At 31.3% G+C, this 22,569-nt stretch overlaps 1 protein-coding gene across 1 annotated transcript; it reads right to left on the bottom strand.

The window, feature by feature from the left end:
* Positions 1-16,060: 16,060 nt before the first annotated feature.
* LOC125076880 (trypsin delta-like) lies at positions 16,061-22,569 on the bottom strand. The gene is made up of 6 exons (XM_047688606.1): positions 22,450-22,569; positions 19,999-20,122; positions 19,294-19,575; positions 18,462-18,688; positions 17,177-17,352; positions 16,061-16,214 (listed from the first exon to the last, which is right to left on the bottom strand). Exons 1-6 carry the CDS (start codon positions 22,567-22,569, stop codon positions 16,061-16,063), a joined length of 1,083 nt encoding a protein of 360 aa, XP_047544562.1.

The raw sequence follows: 22,569 nt of genomic DNA, 5'->3' as shown, positions 1-22,569 counted from the left end.
AGCCGCCTTCGCGTGACTGCCGCGGCATCGTGCGCTACGGCTTGCGTGCCGCGCCATCGTCTCGGGCCCCGCCGCACTTTATATAAACAAATAACCGACAAGGATTACCTACTTTTGTTTTACTTATACTTACTGTGTTTTGTTCTTGAGGGTCAGGGTTAGGATTATGCGGAATTATTCTTCAACGAGTCTGTAATAAAAATTTTAATCCGATTAAAATGAATAAAAAAAATATTCTTTTTAAAATAAATAGCTGTCTTTTTTTTTCAATGTAATTGTATTCACCTACAAACTACATAGGAGGTATTATTTTGAACAATAATACCAGTACTCTATATAGTAGTTATTTTACTGTTTCTATTATAAATTGGTAAATATAAAAATATTTAAGCCTGGGATACAAAATGTTTGACACGACTATTTTGTAAAACATTTAACAATAACAAATATCATTTGTTATCAAATATAAGTATAATATATATAAGTTATTATTAAATAAAACCGACTTTAAACCGACATTTTCTAAGAGACAGAGGCCTATAAAGAGAGTTTTTAAAGATTTTATCGACATGAATACACAATGTCACGTCACCGTTACTAAGGTTAGGATCCCATTTTCTGCGACTTGCTGACCAGTAATGTGAGTCAGCTATAAAATGACAAATATTCCGAAGAAAACGACTTATAAAGAAAACCTAATGGGGGTAACAAGATAAAGGTTACTATAGCGTCGCAGGTCACAAATGCATACTTCATGTGGATACTAAAAATTTAAGCGAGTATCACTTTGACAATGTAAATCACAGTACATGAGACTGACATGGGAATCACGGTACATTGTATGACAAAATATTAACATTAATATTAAAAAAATATAGAATCTGTTATAACATATTTATAGTAGAAATTGTTCCGAAAATGTAGAACAGATCCAAGGATACAAGCACAAGAAGCCCAGATAGCCCAGTGGTTAGAACGCGTGCATCTTAACCACAGTCAAGTACCACTGAATTTTCAGGCGCTTAATTTGTAATTATTATTAATAATATTATTAATAATTGATCTCGTGTTCGGCGCTGAAGGAAACCATCATGAGGAAACCTGCGTGTGTCTGTGTAAATATTTACTTTGTAGTTTCTGCAAGGTCTTTGTGCAAGCTCGTCTGGGTAGGTACCACCCATTCATCAGATATTCTACCGCCAAATAACAGTACTCAGTATTGTTGTGTTTCGGTTTGAAGAATAAGTGAGCCAGTGTAAATAGGCACAAGGGACATTTTCCCAAGGTTGGTGGCGCATTGGCGGTGTAAGGAATGGGTAATATTTCCTACAGCGCCATTGTCTATGGGCGATGGTGACCACTTACCATCAGGTGGTTTGAGTTCATTAGCTAAAAAATATTTCAGATGGTGTAACGTCTGGGTCTGATGTTATACCACTCTAATAACGTCGAACCATCTCAGCGGATAAAACATCTGTTCATATATAAAGGCGTATTCACGTTCTGATTTTTGCTTGCAATTCGTCTCAAGCTGCGGTGACGGAAAACACCAGGAAACTTGCTGTTGTCAGGTTAAGTTCTGATAATCCATCATTCAGGTTTATTTCTAATTGGTCGCAATACTTAACAAGAGACAAACGGAGCCTTTATTTTTATTCTGTGATAGAACATTTATGAGCGTTTAGTGTATACATATTTTATTTTCAGAAATTATTTTTCTGGTTTAGACCATCATGAAAATATTTTTTTAAGGCAGTCTTGTTTTATGTATTATTCAATGATGATTATATATTTTTTGTTATAAAGCTATTCATAGAATCGAATAAAATAAATCTAAGACGTAAGAGGAATATTAAATTATATTTATAGTGTAAATACCATGTGAAATAAATGTATACTCTAAAAAAATATGATTAAAAAAAAATTTGCAAAGAACATAACTTAGTGGTACATATGATAAATATTTCAATAAAATATAATCGTATTCAAAAAGTCAAACAAGAACTTTACATTAATCATTCTAGGTATAAGGACCAACTTGAAACTTTAAGATTTGAATAACGTTTTTAAAAATCGAATAGACGGATGAGATTTAAAAAAGCTTTAGCTTCTTTTCATTTCTGTTTCATGATTCAAAGCGTTCGTGTACTGCTGTATCCATCTCGTTAAATTGAAATATAAAAAATATAAAATTGACGCATTGCAGAGCGTAGTAAATTGATTGGTCGGCGCTGAATAACTACGAATGTATAACTTCATTCGATTCTGATATGTAAAGAATAAACGATACGTACATATAATTAAATAATCAATTCGTCCTATAACCATGGACGGATGGACTGATGGAGCAAAATTTTTTAATTTATTTTCGGTATCACCTGGAATTTTAGTCGCGTAAAATATTATTTTATTTAAAATTCTAGGTGATTCATGTTCTAAAAATATATTTCAACTATGTGATAACTAAAAATGTAATTACGATACATTGAATTGTATATTACAATTTCTTAGAAATTATTTAATTAAAAAATGCGTAGCATTCAATGGCGTTAAATTATTGAAATCGCATGAAGAAAAATGATTAGAAACTATTATTTCGTGTAGTAACTATTTCCTGAAACATAAAATATGCCAAGGAACAAATAAGATTATACATAAAAGCATCAACCTGAAAGTGCAGAATCTCATTTTCGACAAAACCTACATAATGCTTTCCCTTTTTATTTTATTCGTATACTAGCGACCCGCCCAGGCTTGGCACAGGTGTAATTTATTTTAAGTTGGATATACGTCGTTGACCTTGCTCGATTGGGCGTTACAGATAAATATGCCGCGCGGAAACCTCACACCTTCCCTTGTATTTGCGGCAAAAGTGTCAAAGTTTCATTGCGTTCTTCCCGCTCTGATATATTAGGCAACACGGCGGCGGCGAGATTGCATCGCGATTTGCGCGTATCGATTACGTAAAACATTCGTTAAAAAATATTTAAAAATATATTACGAAAAAATAAGCCGAAGGTTCCCTTTGTATTGTGTTAATTAATATTCCAATGAAATTAATAAAATCTTGTAATAGATAGCTTAGCGAAAAATAGTTTTGATCTGAGTTTCCTGGTATCTGTCGCTTGTTTAACCCCTTTATTTTGGACTGAGGTTCTATGCATTACGATTTTCTGTGGCTTTCTGGTTCCTATCATGGCCGACCAATTATATCTGAACTGCACCTCGGTTTATTATTTATACAAAATGAAGATAATATTTTTTTAAATAAATGTTTGAATAAAAATTTTATGTTTTCATGTAGTTTGTATGAACATAGCATTACAAATTCCCTGTAATACTTCAATAACAGAATTATATTCACTTTCAGTGTTCTCCGAATCTCGAAATACTAATAATGTTAAAAAAAATATTGTTACAGCTAGTTTTCGACCGTATATTTCACAGTGAACGTTTTTTTGGTAGTACGTATTTGGAATCGGTGATATCTTCTAAATAATTCATTAGAATAATATATATGAAAGACGGTTTCAACCAATATTAAATGCTTAGGTAACAAACATATCTGAATAAGGATTAGCAATGAATTGAATTAATTGGAGAAAATGGCTTCGTATATAACTTTTAGTTTTATAGTAATATATAATATATAACAATATTTAATTTACCTTACAACATAGACACAAGTCGTGGCGCTGACTATTCTGTTGGTCTTTTAAAATCTTCAATTTTCTAGTTAAGTGCTTTGATGTTTCTATTAATGTTTAACCAGCGTTATCATTGTAACCGTCTGTATAGTTTTTTGGATAAAAAACCGTCATCGTTCAGTAATAATAATATTTTCAAATTACATATACAAACTTACATCAATTATAGCTTCACAATTCGTGAAAACCTTATCAAAATCCGTTGGGTGGTTAAATAGTAACAAAGACAAAAAAGGCGACATTGTTTTATATCGTTTACATGAACTAACACTGAAATATGTCAAAGACATTCTTTACTTTAGACAAAGGTATCACAACAAAACGTAGTTAGTACATTTCAATACGCTTAAGTGAATGTCTATCCTCTGTGTGATTACACGCCGTTCCTTTCATATCAAAGTGCCAAAGTAAATCCATTCCTCCGACTTTTCTCCCCAAACGTGACATGAATATCAACCCGTAGATATTGTAGGGATGGCCCTGCCACCTTTGCGATACAGGGCAATTCCACGCGTTTATAGGATGTGTAGCGTCAAACCAACTTTTTCACTCGGTTAACAGTTAAACTTAGAAATATATACCTTTTTACCTATGTAATAAGAGTCACAAATTTCCTCGTAGATATAAAAATGACTGATAAAAATTGTAATAAATATTTTCCCTTACAACAATAACTCCGTATCGGTTGCACAGACGAGGTATGATGAAGGCTTTAATACACAATAACGCGACCGCTTTATGACGCTGATAGCAATTTCTTTGTTTATAGTTCGCGTAGTTTTATTGCCTAATCTGATCGTTAGAAGTGGACTTTATCATGTTTCAAGCTGAAACGGAGATAAATTAAATTTAACTGAATAATGTAAGTTTTATTTTTATATTAAACATTCATCGTTATCATCGATTTATCGTAATCGAGCTAAATATCGATTTCGCTACAATATTTATACTCGAATTCCAAATCTTTAATGAAATTACTACTTTACGTTCGCGGCTTCGCCCGCTTAGATGGAGTGATAGTATCGTAAGTTTTAGGTTATTACTTATAAAAAGCTTATGTCCTTCCTTGGTGTACAAGCTTGTCTTATAACAAATTTCATAAATTGATGTTCAGTGTTTTAATCATGAAAGCATAACAAACAGACATATAGAGGGTTCCTTTCTTATTTAATATATTAGTTCAGATAAACATAATATGAATAATAGTAAATAAGTAGGCCATTTAAATATAAAAGCTGTTCTATTTTATTAACATCTTCACGTCGAGAGTAATATTAACTGCATTGCAGACGTGCACAACATGCAGATGCTTTGAGAAAATAATAAAAAACTAAAATACCATTCCACAGCCATGTTATATAAATAACCCTACACACAGTACAGTACAATTAAAGACGGCACAGACTATACAAACAAAATAATGTATTATAAATTAACTTAAATAATTTTAAGCTGTAACAATATTTACTGGATTAAAGTAAACGTTAAAATAAAAATACATAAATTGTTAATATTTGGTATGAAGTAAACTTGAACCTCAAGTAAGGTACTTTTTTATGCTTAATATGTCTGACGACTGACCACAAAAGTCGCGAGCGAAGCCTCGGACGACAACTAGTATATGTACTGAAAAGAAAAAAATATTTTTCGCAGTATTTTGTATTTCTTCCTTGCATGGTAAACAAAGAGCTTGGATACACATATGAGTAGTTTAGTACTTATAATACATATAATTAAATGTAAAATAGTTCGTTTTATCAACGTAATGAATAATTTTATTTACTTATCATAATTATAAAATTAAATTTTCAATAATGAGAGGTCTATGACCTGCACAAGTCAAGAACCTAAACGAAAGAAGAACAATGTCTTTGACGAGTAAATTTTTAACGGAATCTTAAAGTAAACTGAAAATGTATAAAAATTCTTCTTAACTTGAATTTTAACTTATATCTCTTCTAACTTATATAATTAAATCTTAGACAGTGGCGAGTGTGCAAAGTAAAAAATCCATTCTCTAATTGCACTACAACAAAAACGACCTTAACTACTACTAAAAATAGCATTCGTAATTACTGTGTTTTGCATGGAATAACACAATATTTTTCAGTATATGAAGTCCAACTGATTCTGTTCCAGGCTATCATTGTTGCTCCTATTGCCAACAGCCTCACCTTACCGTTTTTTACCAGAACGTGAAATACTACCCTATGCATATTTAAATTACAATAGTAATCCAGTCGTTTACATAAGCGACGTACCTCATCACGTCATTATAGTATACGGCTCAAGATACTGTTCGGGAAGCCTCATTGGAAGCAAAGTCGTAATTACCGCGGCCAGCTGTCTAGTGAAAAGGAAAAACGAATCAGTTATCATAAAAGTGGGTTCCAATACTACAACCGGAAATGGGTAACTACAAAATTATACTGGTAATAATTTTTTCTACTTCGCGAGTTAAACGGCTTAAGTAGAGTTCATACATACGCTACAATACTCATGTATTGTAGGTTTAGAATTTATATTGTAAATTACATCATAATAAATTTAATTTAAGATTAAAAAAGGACCATTTTTAAATTTGGAATAGTAGCTCAAAGGTCAAGAATTAAGTTATATTATCATTAAACTGAAATCACGATGTTACTGGTGAACAAATTTATTGATCAGTGCTATCTGACCAGATCCTTGACAAATTTTCACGCAGTTTAACAGTTTGTAACTTTACCTGTTTCTAGATGAGTGAAATCTTGAATTTCAACTCCCTTTACACTAACGATTTAACTTGTTTCTCTTCACACAAATCACACTTAGTCAGTAACAACACAATCTAATTTAAGTACTAAAACTTATTTGTCACAAATTATATATATGCAATTTCATTAAAAAAAAAACACACAATTAATAAGTTCCTATGAACTATTCCAATATCACTTGTTACCTTGGAATGTTCGACATATTTGGAATAGACTACTGTTTCTAACATCATAAAGCTGATGCATCGAAATATTGCATACCTCGAACGCAAAGTGGCGTGTAGCTCTTTTACCGGTATAAAATAAAACTTATTCACTCAGCTTTAACTTTGTTGAAGTATTTTTGTTTTTATTTTTATTTCACAAACTATATTCTTAGTCACTGTAACTGTAGGCAAAAAAAAAATTACTTAGTGCCAAAGTCTGGTGGCGCGTTGACAATGTAAAGGATGGTAACATAACAGAAAGTGCCTGTATGTATGGGCGATAAATAAATAATTAATAATAAATATTGGACAACATCACATACATTACTTAATGTAAGTAGCTAAAGCACTTGTGTTATGGAAAATCAGAAGTAACGACGGCACCACAAACACGCAGACCCAAGACAACATAGAAAATTAATGAACTTTTTCTACATCGATTCGGCCGGCCATCGAACCCGGGACCTCAGAGTAGCGTACCCAAACCGGTGTACACACTACTCTTAGGTGGCCAGACTGCATACTAAATTATTATTATTATTTTCTAGACAAATAATTCCCGTCGTAGAGTGTAAAATCCATGAATATTACAAACATTTAAGCCGTTTAGATAACGACATAGCATTGTTGATACTACAGGTAAAGTATATTATTGATTTGTATTTATAGCGAGTCATTAAATTTTAAACTAAAATAATTTTAATAATATTTATTTATTAACAGGAACATGTCGTTTTTGGGAATGATGTTATTAAAACAGTTCTTGTAGAGCCAGAAATAGCTATACGTGTCGGCGCCCAAGTAGTTGTGACTGGATGGGGTGGTATAGTGAGTTAACTCTTATATTTTATACTTTTATATTTTTAGCATAGGTTTATATGTAATAAACTAGCGCCATCTCTGTTTAAGCATTTAATTTATTACCTCTGTAGCGCCTGAAAATGTATATTCTTGCTTCGACTAGATTGTGTAACTTTTACATTTCAAAATGCACTTTAGTTCTTGTAAGTATTCAGAGATGGCGCTCAAAGCAAAAAGTAAATGAATTATTGACTACTAAATTGTAAATGTTTCAAAATATTTTTTCAGTGTTTTATCTAAAGCCTAGCTAATTTATCCCTTTTTAATCTATTTCAGGACCTGCCAGCTAAATATCTGAACTTACTATTACGATCCGAAATGTTAATAATTGATAGAAACGCTTGTCAAACATATTATGGCGAATTAATAACTCCTTCAAATTACTGCGCTAAGTATAATATAGTAAGTTATTTAACTATATGATATTTATGTATGTATATTTAACATTATCTGTTGAATTATATTTTATAATTAGTTATCACAACAATTATGAAATTTTGTATTGAAAAATATCTTTTTACTTTAATTACACATTCGAAAATGATTTACAGTTGCTTTAATTTTTTTACTATTATATATTTATGTATACATGTATACATAAATTATGTATATACGTCTCATATACTCTACGTCATGAATTACACTACTCTTGAGTTTAAGGGAATTGATTCCTGATTGGTAATTATAATAACGACAGCTTTTCGTGACTTTAATTACAAACTTGTATGTTCATATATACTAGGTTGACAGGCTTCATTTACTGAGTGATGTTTTATGTAAACTTTTTAAGGAACATCGGCTTAGTGATAACGGTGGTGGGGCAATATTTGAAGGCTTATTGGTCGGAATATTATCGTCTGGAACTGACAGCAAGCAAAAAAATAGCTTCGCTATTCTAACAAACGTTTCTTATTTTCACAGGCAAGTATATTATATTTATAGACTTCGAATTGTTTCGTTGAAAATTGAGTTAACCTCAAAACGTAACGTAACATATACCCCGTAAAGTCTAATGAGAGTCAAGAACATTCCCAACAATTTAACCCGTATATTAAAATACAAGTTCATCATCAGTCTATGTCGCACTCCCTGTACTACAAATAAGTGAAATAATTTCTGTGCTAAAATTGTACTTTGAAACGTTTTACCATAAAACTTCTGTAGGTCTGAATCCATGAGTATATTTTTAAAAGTGGTTTTACTTCTTTAAAATTATACAATGTTGACCTCTTAATCAATTTTCAATCTTAACCAAAGCAGGACATATTATAGTGCACAAGTGTTTACGTTAAAGCATGTGCACTCTGATAATCCGATGTGACGGAAAATCCAACATGATCGGAAAGAGTTTTTTTTTTTAGAGATTTTTGATTATTATTATTTTTATACTTAAGCTAACATGAACTCCATTCCACTTAGAATTACAAATGGCTAAGTATGTATGTATAATTAACCGAAACCAGACTATTTCTGGCATTATAATTATAAGTATAATTAGGTACTTAATTATTGAATACAATAGTATGAATGCACTCAACTTTCTTAAAGACTTTTTCTTGTCTTTAAGAAAGTTGAGTTGATTTATTTTTTCTATAGAAAAAAAGAAGAAAGTTGTAAGGTCACATTACACTAACGCAAAAACTAAAAGTTACAAAGATTTCAGTCTTTTAGTGTAACATCACTGTTACTGAGACTATATTTTATGAAAAAAGATTACAAACTGTATAAGTTGAGACTCGAGACCGAAGCGATTTACAAAAGAACAAGTCATTAGCCTGCCTAAACGACATTAGAATTCAATCAGATGAATGACTGACTCTTTTTCCGGTGCTATTTTATTTTGCTTTAACAGTATTCTACGTTTTCTTTCATCTTTAATTTTAGCAAAAAATATGCAGTAAATTATTTTGTTAAAGGAATATTGTATTGTATTTAAATATTATTAATTCCAAATGTAATGTATATAATGTGTAAAATAATAAACTGAGCTCGTTTACAATTATAATAACAAAGCTGGAGAATTATTTCATTCGAACGCGATAATATACCATATACCAGCAGTACGATTTTTTGAGAATTCACTTCATGTCTGACTCACCAATAATACGCCATTTTGATATGAATATCCTATAAATTTTATAATCATTATATAGTCAATATGATAAGTCACATTCTGACATTTCAAGCTCGAATTCTGCAGTGAGATTCGACTTTCTTTACACAGAATATCCCCACAGACCTATTTCCAAAGACTTAGCATTCAATTGTTAAAGATTCATATAAACACGCGGAGAACAGTAACGTACACACTAAGATTCATATTAAAGGGTAGATATTGTTTTATAAAATATTATATATCTATTAAGTATGATAACTAAGTTTTATATATTTATGTTGCTTTTTTTCAGGTGGATTATGTTAAATACAAACAAATTACTAAATAAATATTGTGTTATAAAAAAAGATTCAATGGAATTAACTGGTGAATCCATGGAATATAACGTAACATAACTTTAAATTTATAACATAAAATAAAATACTATATTAAAATAAATTCCTACATAATCACTTTGTCTGTTATTTTTTTTATGTAGCGAAGTAGGTTTTACACTTGGAATATGGTTTTTTTTAATGGTGGCCACCATTCCATATAATATTTTCAAGATTTAGATAACATATTCACATTACCATTAGTTATCAAAGTAAACGTATGAATAAGGGGATTGTTTAACTAGCATTTTTTTTATTACAATTCTTAGCTATATAATATATAGTTTCTTATTTACTGTTAGAATGGACACAGTACCAAACTTGTTATACGAGTGTTATTGTTTTTTTTTATATAATTGCATTGATTTAGTACACAAAGAGTAGTAGGACACACGAGTCTCCTGTAAGACCTACATTAGTTATACTCGTGAATCGTTGCCTGATAACTTGACATTGCTTTCGAGGCTCTATGCCCACACTGTTAAGTGACCATGCTTCCTAGCATCGTATTGATCTTTTATAGTAAGCTCAATCATAGGACGCGAGGTTAGTCCTTAGTCCTGATGTTCTGCTACTTGACTTACTTACAGCATCGCATATCGCATGCGGTGATCTCTGTGAGATTGGAAGCATTTTGCATACTATGGATATTTGTATGAAGTACGACGGAGTACTAAATTGTGGCAACAGTAGTCACATGTCTTGAATTGTGTTTCCATACAAACAGACCGAGCTGGAACTTTTGCACAAAACGGAGAACTCGCGGATCTGGAGTTTGTTAATGAGTTTTTGTACCTGGGATCACTTATAAACAAGGAGGCTGTACAAAGAAATTCGCAGACGTACGCATTTGGCCAAAGCAGCTTTGAGTAAGTAAACCAGAATCTGGCAAAACAGGAAAATGTCGAATAGCATCAAGACCAGACTCTTGCGAACTTTGGTATTCTCAATATTTCTGTATATCTTCGAATCATGGTCAATCCGTGTAGCTGACCGAAAGACTCGATACTCAATAGCGCTGTTTAGCGGTAGAATAAGTGATACCTACTCAGAAGTGCTGACTTACTAACAAATGAAAATAAGAATATAGTTTTAACTATAGTTGAAATTTTACCATCAATATATTTATGTAACAAATTTTTTGTCATGTACTAATCTTTAGAATTATTTTTTACTTTTTAAATTGTTAAAAATACTTTCATATGAATAAAAAGAAAAAGGGTAAAGGTCGAAAAAATATACATTGATACTTTTCATCCTTTATTTTTATTGATTATGGAAATAATTAACATCTCAACCGAACATATATACGTATAAACAAAATGTTCTTATTTATTAACTCCATTATGAAAATTTACAACTCTTCCTAAAAAGTTCTAAACTCATGTAGTTTCAGAGCTCTTTGATATATTTTAAATCTCTACAGACTTTTTAAGTTCTATATTGGATTAGTCGTATACACGAACAAGGACGAAGTTATAATTTATATGCAACACTAACGTCTAAAAAATAATGTAGAACTTATAATAATAAAAGCTTTATCATATTTGTACAGTTCGTTTAAGTATACAATCTTATAAACGAAAATATAAATAAATGTTTAAAAATCTATAAAAACTTAGAAAAGAAGTAGAAGTAAAAAGAAATTGAAGTAACAAAATTATTTGTAAAAAAAGGAAAGTAAATCTTTATATTATATGCATGGTATATAATATTGGGTCAGGTATTTTGTACGGACCCCTTATGGATAAAAGCCTCCTTCAAGGAATACCACTTTTCTCTGTCTCTGACTGTGATTAGCCAGCTTTGACTTGCCGTCTCTACTATTTCATTCACCTATCTGGTGCATGCTCGGCCTATGATCCTCGTGTCTCGTGGACCTCTAATTAGATCTATATATGATTCGGCGGATTTTTGTAGATGTCTTTTTAAGTACTTACTCGGTCTATCATAAAATTTTGTTATTGTTTTGTTATCTTATATATAAAAATAACTGGCATTTTTCGTTGTCACTGTATAACTTAAGAACGGGCTCATATATCCAAACCAAATTTTCAGTGTTTATTCGGACTATTTAGTAGATGGTTTATGTGAAGTTTGCACAATATCGGTCGAGTGGTTCTTCATTTATCACATTTTTTGTAACAAATTATTTCAATAAATGCCGGGTCATTTTGTTAATGGAGATTTTTTAGACGGGGAATTGTCTGTCAAATTAAAAGTAAGTATCAATTAAAAATGAGTACACTCATCCACCAGTTTCAATAGGTAATACGTCTTAATTCAATTTATTATTTCCCAATAACCCATGGCATAGCATTAAATACGGGCATGTAACACAATTTCTTATTTTAAAAATGATTGAGCTGTCATTAAAAATAATACAAAAATCAGTTAGAACATCGATTCATTCATTGGTCGAACCGCACACTCTGCATTAAAATTGCCATTGAATGTACAGATGAAACTCCAATTTGCAATATTTCGAGAAATTCTGCTATGGCAAAAGTTCTGCGATTAACGTCAATTATTTTATGGGATGAGTGTACAATGGCGAATAAAAAATCACTAGAAGCATTTAATCGAACAATACAAGCTTTACTTGGTAATCAACAGCGTTTTGGTGGCGCTTTGATATTACTGTCAGGGGATTTTTGTCAAACATTGCCTGTTCTTTGGAGATATGTACAAAAATTGACACTAAACATTAATATGCGTATTAACCTACAAAATGATCCAGCTGCCCATGAGTTTTCAAAACAATTGTTAGAAATTGGTGATGGCAAAATACAAATCGACAGGACCAATGGATTGATAGCTATTCCGAACAATTTTTGTACTATTGTGCAATCGATAGACGAATTGATTGAATATGTATTTCCGAATATTCTTCAGAATTATATAAATCATGATTGATTGAGAGAACGCGCCATTTTAGCACCAAAGAACATTCAAATAAATGCTATTAATTTAAAAATTCAAGAGAAACTGCCAGGTGTATTCACGACATATAAATCAATTGACAGTGCCATGAATCAAGACGAGGCATTGAACCTTCCAGTTCAATTTTTAAATTCATTGGAACCGGCTGGTATGCCACCGCACTGCTTAAATCTGAAAATTGGTTCTTTAATTATATTATTGCGAAATATTAATCCACCAAAAATGTGTAATGGGACCAGATTGACAGTGAAAAAGTTATTGCCAAATTTAACTCATATTTGTATTATATCACTTTATACTTAACGAAGCACGTACCGGGCCGCTAGTTAATTTATAAAGTACTTTTGGCCTTACCTGATCTGCCTTGTATATATACAAATAAAAAACGAAAATAATTATTTTATATTTTCTGACGCTGTAAAATAATTTTTTATTAATGGAATAATTAATTATGCTTATTTCCGTCGCTATGAGACGCTAGCAAATCCTGTATGGACTCCTTTACAAATTTAAGAGCAATAAGATCGTAAAGAACAATTTACTTACATATTTTAATCTTTTTAATAAATCTAATATTCAAATTATTTAATATTTAAATATCTATATGAACATCATACTCCTGCCCTTATCTCAATTTTATTTGGGGTCGGCGCAGCTTGTCTTCTTCTTCCATACTTCTCTGTCGGACGTCACCTCACAAGTAACATTCTTTCTAAACATATCGTATTTCACACAATCCATCCATCGTTTCTTTGGTCGTCTCCTACCTCTATATCCAACCACATCTATGCTCAAGACCTTCCTAACAACATGGTCCTCATTCCTCCGCATAACATGCCCATTACAGCCGGTTTCCACATAGCTTCTCGGTTACCGGTGCCACTTATGTTTTAAATATGAATACGAACATAATACTATATAAGAACTGCTATGTAAATTTGCTTAAAATCCATGTAATTAATTAACATTAGATTTTCTTCTTAAAAAGAAGATACGTTACATTATATATTATTTATACATGCATGCGTGCAACGCGTATGTTTATATATATATATATATATATATACCTTACGTACCTAATTAATCAAACTGTACAGACCATTAATTGCCTGGGATAAAAAAGGTCAATTCATAAATACTGGATCATTCACAATTACACCACGCACACAACGCAGCCGATAACTAGTACGATAAATCAAGATTAGTAGTCGAATTTAACGAGTTGCATACAATGGTATTATTTGATCAAATTAACTATTTAAGAAAAATACTTCTTTTCTTTAGATTAAACAAAAATGAAAAGGAATACAATGTACACAGCAAAAACTTCATGCATTCTTTAATATAATAAATAAATAATAATAACAACATAATATGATGTTCTTTGAAATCATGTTTTATTGCGTTATATCTTTTTTTTCTGATATTTATTTTAAAGTATCGTTTAAAACCGTTTTATTCACTTGAGTGAATAATTTGGAAGGGCACCAAAATAATAACATTAATACTAAAATATTTTTCCACATCATTAAGATCAGTCATAATATTCTCTCCTCGTAACGATATAATAACTTTATAGGTAATTTATTTCACTGTTCAGGGATACTAAAATACGATCATTATCATTCGATTGCCCTCATCCTATCTATTTTGGATCTACCCCGCGTATTTTTGAATTGAAGACATTCACTCTTCACGCAATATGACATTATGGTTTACTTCCAAATATTTGGCGGCGGGAGCTACTTTCAAGCTTATTCACGTGGATTATGTGAATAATCCATCAGAACTCTCTCATATCAACTGAAAGTGTTTTCTGTACATCCATAACCCCAGTAGAAGAATGATGATTGATGATGATGATTTGATTGATTTTCTGTAGGTTTTTTGTCCTCCATATACAAATTGGTTAACACGTGTTAGCCATCACTCTTGAGACATTAGTATTTAAATGACTTCTTACACCAATAATGCTTCGCCAACCACAGGATCTAACATATTGTAGCCTTTGTTTCTGCAATTACCTGTCTAATTCCCTGTTCTAAACAGCGCAATATAACACAAAGTATTGCCCTGCACAAAGCCCTACCACCGGTTAAAGGGGACTTATATAGACTTAATAAGGACAGATAGGCTGGTGATTTTGAGCAACGAATATTAACCAATATACAGGTTGTATGTAGACCTTTATTCTACCCTTACGATGCCCGCATGGATAACTTGTTTTTATAAGCTATTTTAAATATTCAAAACAGAATACTAAATGACTAGATGTGAATTTGACCTTGCAATATTTTTTACACTAGTACACCCCAAAACGATTACAGATAGATCGCAAGCCACGATAACGCGACCCACTGTTTTAGTAAGACAATTTTAACAAAACTAAAATATAAATCAGAGTATTTCAAATATTGCACTTCTATTTTTATAGTGTTCTTCTTCCTTTTTTCAACGAAACAAAAAAACCCAAAACAAAAAAATAATAATAAGAAGCTTAATTTAAAATAAGTGTTATTGATAATTTTGATCAACATTACGACTGGCAACGATATTTTTTGCTAAACATATGTGTTCGATTGGATTACGGTCCAGGTGAGGAGGCAAGCGTATTACAGAGAAATCATGACCATTTAATAAGTCGTCGATTTAAATTAAATTAAATCGTATAGTTCTAGTATTTCAAAATATCCTGGATTTGAAAGTAGGTATATTTCACCGAACCAGATGCATCAATGGGAAGATGGCGTATAAGATTCTCCCTCAACCACTTTAGGTAATTAAAAATAAATCATTGAACCAAAAATAATGTAGAACAACCCAATAACTCAATATCCACGGCAACATGAATTACACTAGACATGTACCGCGAACCGTGATCGAGTCGAGGCCAATCACTCATCACTAAGGCCTGGGTTGAGCTTCTTCCCGCACCCCGCGCCTTCCCCCGCGGAAAATAACGGGGCACGTTTTCGTTGGCTGAACCAACTGTATAGTTAAATACAATGATATTTACTTCCAAATTGTGCTAGGTTATGAATTAAAAATAAAATATACCCAACTGATTCTTTATAATTTTAATAAATGATATTCATTATTAGATCATTATTTTATTGTGATGAAAATCACAGAACTTTTTATAAATTTTTGTAACAGTTTTCTTAATCCAACGTCTATTATAATAAACACTTATGTATATACCTGGTGTCTCGAGACACCCTCGACCGTGGGAAACAATTCCTACTAGCCCGCTGGAACAAAATAATTGGTGAATAAAAGTTAATATTAATGTCCGATGTCAGACTAGACTAAGGCCTCCAATCTTAATCTATAATCTGAGCTTATTTCAAACCATCTCCTCAAGATAAGAGGCTGCAAGATATCTCCAATGCACACACGTGCAAAATTTCTTCCTAGACATGTAGGTTTTCTAATGATGTTTTCGTTCATCCAGAACAGGGTTAATATTATAATCACAAATTAAGCACATAAAAAAGCAGTGGTGCCTGCGCGAGTTTCAACATAAAATCTTCGGTTAAGATGATTTCTGACCACTGGTCCAGCTCAATTTTTAACACTGAAGTAATATTTAAGATATGACAATCTTTATTTTATATATAAATTTATGTCGATTGTAAAAAATATATTAATAATGGTTAATGCTGACATTCATAAAAACACCATTTTTAAATGTGTATGAAAATAAAAAAAAATAAAAGCTTTTCTTAACAACCAAGTGTCATACTCATAAATCTAGATAAACATAAATTTAAAGACATTTTTAAAAGCGCTTTTAGATCGTCATTTCCAACATGCAAAATTAAACGTGAAGCTTCGAATGTCGAATTTCTAGCTAGAATATTTTATTGACAATAAAGTATAAAAGGTAATTAAATAAATATATATTAAAGTATCGGTATCCTGGTGGCTTGAATAAGTGGATCCCATGCAAAGAAAGGTTTCAGTCAAAACCCGGACAATCATAAATGGGGCTGACGATTTTTGTATTAATAATTCAATACAAGCTAATCATTCACATCGTTATTGCAAGAATTAAAAAATGTTATTAAATTATTTAAATAACGATGCTTCGTTAATTTCGATGCTTCTCAATTGCGTTCCGTGACAACACATTGTTTATTTCATATTATTAGTATAAATGATAATTTATAAGTGAGTATTACTTATGACTAGTGTGTCATCTGTGTCTTACCCCTTCCACAATACCCCTCCACCAGAATCTCCGCGGCACGTGTCGCTCTCGCCATTCCCGTGCAAACAAAACATTTCAGGTCCCAAGTCGATTTTGTTTTCATTCATACATCGTTCTTTGCTTACATAATACATATTGGCAGCCTTTAAACGGTTTTGATGTACACTGACACCGTACTACAACAAAATAAAATTATATTATGGTCATCCTAAAATATAATAATATGGATATAATAATGACGATATCGTTTTTTTTTCTTCTATTTAGCCAAGCTATGCCTACTGTGCAAGAGATTTAAGAGTACACAAGTCAGCATAAATACAGATTCACTCTTTATTTACTCTCTTAATACAATGGCGACCTCACACGTCCGGAGATCTCATTAGGAATAAGAATTTCAAGTGCTTTTCAAGGCACTAGAGAATGTTGGATGTGTGGGAAAAACCCACACAAAATCTTTTTATGGACTGACCTAAGTATTGGATCTAGAACAATCTGCATTTACATGGGTTTTTATCTGAAGCCTAAAGATAACCAATATAGAAACAGTCAATTAATATCCTGTTACTTAAAATAGGATATACTATTAATATAATAAATGCAAAAGTTTGTGTGCCAAGATATTTACTACACAGTCACGCAAAAACAGATAGTTTACCTGGATTAACACATAGGATATTCAAATCCAATCATACAAAAATACTCTTTATTCATATAGATCTTAAAATTCCTTTTTAAATCGTCATGTATTGATTTAAAATGTAAAGCTAACTAAACTATACGTTTTCATCGCAATTATTACATCTTTATTATATATTATAAATATTTTTGAAAATCGTTCAACCTCATATTTATAAATAAGATCAATTTCTTTCTTTGAAATAATTATGTAAACTAATAATTTGGAAAAAATAAATAAAATTCCTAATAATATTATATAAATATATAATATTATTAGGAATATATGTATAAAAGTTTATTTAAATGTATGTTATTTGAACTCCGTGTTGTGCCATGGGAGAGTCCTATCTCCAGCAGCGGACTGACGTGGGCTGCTGACGATGATCATGATAATAATGTATATATTTTTGTTATTTTATAATGTTTTTTTTTTCTCTTTAGCCAAGCTACAAGTTAATTAAAATAAATTATTATAAAATAGTGTATTGAGTTAATATTTTTTGTTTTGTTTGTCATGGAACCTGCTTTCCCACACGTCCCTAAGTTGACTAGTATAAATAAAACAATATAAATTTGAAAGTGTGTTGAATAAATCATCTTAAACCTTAGTCTCGCCCCATCCAGTAGCCACAAATGTTTCATTTACATTCATCCAAACATCTGTGTTAATAATAACAATGTTCTGAACTTCTGGCCCAAAATTAAATTCATCGTGGATTATTAAAATGGCGATGTCATTAGCGAAAGCCCTATTTTCACCGTACTTCTGATGAATAATGAAATCCCATACATCATGTGCTATCGCTTGAAGGTCATAGACAAATCGCGGATCTAAAATTATTACATAAAAACAATTACACAAGTCTAGGTCTAACTCTCCTTTGAAAATATTGTGTAGGTTACATGCAGGTTTTGTCGCAACGTTTCCTGCACCACAGATCATGAGACGATTTATAATCACAAATTAAGCACATGGATACTCAGCTGTGTTTGCCCGGCTTTTAACCAGAAATTGAGCCGAGATGGCCCAGTGGTTAGAACTCGTGCATCTTAACCGATGATTTCGGGTTCAAACCCAGGAAGGCACCACTGAATTTTCATATGCTTAATTAGTGGTTATAATTCATCTCGTGCTCGGCGGTGAAGGAAAACATCGTGAGGAAATCTGCATGTGTCTAATTTCAACGAAATTCTGCCACGTGTATATTCCACCAACCCGCATTAGAGTAGCGTGGTGGAATATATTCAATACCTTCTTCTCAAAGGAAGAGGAGGCCTTAGCCCAGCAGTGGAAAATTTACAGGCTGTTAACGTAACCAGAAATTTATGTCTGTAGCTACAAAATCCCACCACTGGTCGAGTGGTTCACGATTATTTATTATTTATACCTCAAGACATATAATTCAAAATTAACAATCTAAAAAATTTTCAATTACTTGAAAATATCTTCATCTCAATGAGGTTCTTGTTGTGATCGAAACAATGCGCTGCTGTCAATACAATTTTTTTCGTGAGAATCGAACCGCCGCAGAGACCACCAGAATTAAAAAATTGAACACTGGAAGGGTATTGATTTTTCGTAACTTTTGAACCTCCGACGATACGTTTTTCGAGATTAATTAAAACATCCGTCCAATTCCTCGCCACTTCTCCCATATCTTTCAAGTGACTAAGTAAATGTCTGGCGTGGAAAAGTATTAAAACAATTTTAATTATTGCTTTGTAAAGCATTTTATTACACAGGTAAGTTAACGTCGTGTAACTGAAACTTAATTGAGAAATAAGCAGCGATTTTCGATGTTAATTTTTACAATATTAATAGCGCATAGCTTTATGTAAAAACGATTATTACTGAAAAAATATATTTGATTAATTTGCTCTAAGCAAATAAAACTTCTCTGTATATAATATCTAAGAAAATTTAACTTTTATATTTAGTAGTGGGATTGTAGCGACATGATGAAAGTAATTTTCCATGGCTGATTTTAGATTTACCTACACATTAAACATCTGTTTTGCATATTAAATATAATTAATTGGAGTGAACTAGAAATTGTAAGAAGATGTTCTCACGCGTACATTGTAATAGTCTGTCCCTTTTCCACCTGAAGAAGTAACGATTTGGAAGCGCGACAACATACTTGCGGCATGTAACGTGACAGGCAGGAAATCTACACGAGTCTCGCTGCCGCCCGCCTTCAGAGCCGCGCAGTCAGTTGCCCACCGCCGGTCGCCAACAGCGCCGCGCGCGGCTTCACCTCGCAACTAAACATAACCTAGTATGGCCTAATATTGTTCATAATTCGACAATACAAACAATACTATTGATAATTTAAAAAAATGGACATATCATCTTATTATTTCATAATTAAACATTACGTGTATTATTACATATACATTAATTTTAAAATATAAATTTCTATACGAAATTAGGGCACGAATCTAAACAAAGGTGTATATCGATTGTGTTTTCTACTGCAAGGAAAAACTAAATATTTAAATAATACATTTCATTAAAAAGCTGATATAATTAAGGTAAGTTTTTATGTAAATATGTTATTTATTTAATTTATATTCGTGATATTTCACTGGAAACACCTGTTAGCTTGGCCAATTTACTATGCCTGCGATTAGAGTTTAGGTAAAATTAATCTTCTGAGATTTACTAGTGATACATGACTTGTACGAATTACACATCAGGCTAAAAAATACTGAATAAAATATTGTATATTTTCTCCTATGAATCTTTATTGTTAATTTTATATAAGGACACATTCTATTTTGATTTTACAATGAAACAATTTCATATTTGCTTTTGTGTTCTGTAAATTACAAACAAATAATAGTATCGTAATTCGACACAAAAATAAATAAGTAAAGTATTGCTTTATCATTAACATATGCAAGCGAATTAAAAAAAATACTTTTTATTGTTAAATGATTTATACATAATATAATGATTAAAAAAATGTTTAATGATTTTACTTAAGCTAGCGTTAGTTTAACTTTAAACAATAAATACTAACGATAACACATAGATATTCATATATTAAGACAAATGATAAACAGTGAGATTTTCATTTGCTTTAAAAAATCAATCAACTAACAGTAAATATAATTATGCAGAAGAATAATCAATAAAAAAGCAATTTTTCATTCCATATCATTTTTGTCGTTAATCGACAGCAATCAACAGAAATCGTTTTTATATCTACAGTAATAAAAACTTTATTAAGTCAACACTGATACATTTACTAACGATAATAAATTATTATAGGCATATATTTCTTTCTTTATGATCGTAATATTTTTAAATTCTCATTTGATTTCCTCCATTTCCGAACGAATTATAATATATACTTTCTATCATATTGAATATTATCATGCTATCACAAATAAACGTACTTGTCTTCTTTTTTTGTTATTTACTTATTTGCACAAAAAATGGTCATTTCAGATGAATTTCTCTTCCAGTCAACCTTATTGACTTTTTTTCAGTTAAGGTATCCCGATGGTAAGTTGGATCAATGCCGCCCATAGATACTGGAAAAAATATAACCATCCCGTACATGACAACCTTGGGAACTAAGATCCCCTATGCCTGAAATTAAAATAGCTCACTCAAACCGGAACACTAGAATACTAAGTTTTTCTGTTTAGCAAAAAGTAATCAGAGGCTAAGAGCCTTTCACAGACGGGCTTAAAACAACTAGTTTTGTAATATAAATCGTGATTGGTACATAAATAATAAAAAGATGTACCGAAAATATAAGGTGCAAATGTATAATTCAAAATAAAACAAAAAATATGAGTTTTTTAGTTAGAGTAAATATAAAAAATATCTGTAACAATTACGGTCGTTCTCGGTTGTTTATTTTACGCAACTCAGTATATTAAACGTGTGTACAATAAGTAAATAAGCGACGCACAGCGACGATCGAGATCGACTAATCGAGCGCCTATAATCGTATTACTATTGCGCCAGAGGAATAGGGTTGAGAACAATGCTAGTAGAATTACACTCATATTATTTATTCAAAGGAATTTCAATTCATGAAACGCAAACTATGATAATATTCCTGACAGTTCTACGTCAAAGTTGAGTGCAACAATTTTGTATATTAATGTTCGAACGAAATATTTGTGAAGCAATAACTTTTTATAATTCGTCTTTTGATGTTTTTTTCTGTCTTACGACATCATGTGCATGTGCATGATAAGATATATTTTTACAAAAAATAAGTAGATAAAACAATTTTGGAAGTGTGATTGCTGACCTAGATAAATAATTAATTACTGAACTTTTTATATGGGAAAATGTAAGGGTTCTCAAAAACAAACAAAACATTTCATGTTATACATATATGTACATAAAATCGTCATTAACGAAAATATTGTGCTAGCTCAGTTAATAATAAAAATATTTATTATTGTGTTTCTTATTTTATTAGCAGAAGTAGAAGCTCCTACGTTATTGAATTTATAATATTAAAAGTAAACACTTGTTTTTATATTATACCTACAGAATTAAAATAAATGAACTATAAATAAAAAATAAATTTCCAAAATATCAATTAGCAATCTTAATGTACCCTCTGCATTGATACAGTGTCCTGAAGGTTGGAGCAAATTGTGACAGCAGATAAGAGAAGCGGTCTCTGTACAGTGGAGTGCTCCATATTACGAGCATCTTCATCTACTATTGTTTCCAT

Source organism: Vanessa atalanta, chromosome 3 (assembly GCF_905147765.1).
Source record: "Vanessa atalanta chromosome 3, ilVanAtal1.2, whole genome shotgun sequence".
Lineage (NCBI taxonomy): Eukaryota > Metazoa > Arthropoda > Insecta > Lepidoptera > Nymphalidae > Vanessa > Vanessa atalanta.
Note: the sequence above shows the minus strand (reverse complement) of the source record. Positions and strands in the feature narration are given on the sequence as shown.

Excerpts from the sequence above, each read along its gene's own strand:
- LOC125076880 (XM_047688606.1), bottom strand. The coding sequence starts at position 22,569 with ATGGAAACAATAGTAGATGAAGATGCTCGTAATATGGAGCACTCCACT. Across the intron at positions 19,576-19,998 it reads TGTCACGTTACATGCCGCAA|CAATAATTAAAATTGTTTTA; the intron begins GTATGTTGTCGC and ends TGCTTTACAAAG. Across the intron at positions 16,215-17,176 it reads GGAGGGGTATTGTGGAAGGG|CGGGCTAGTAGGAATTGTTT; the intron begins GTAAGACACAGA and ends ATTTTGTTCCAG.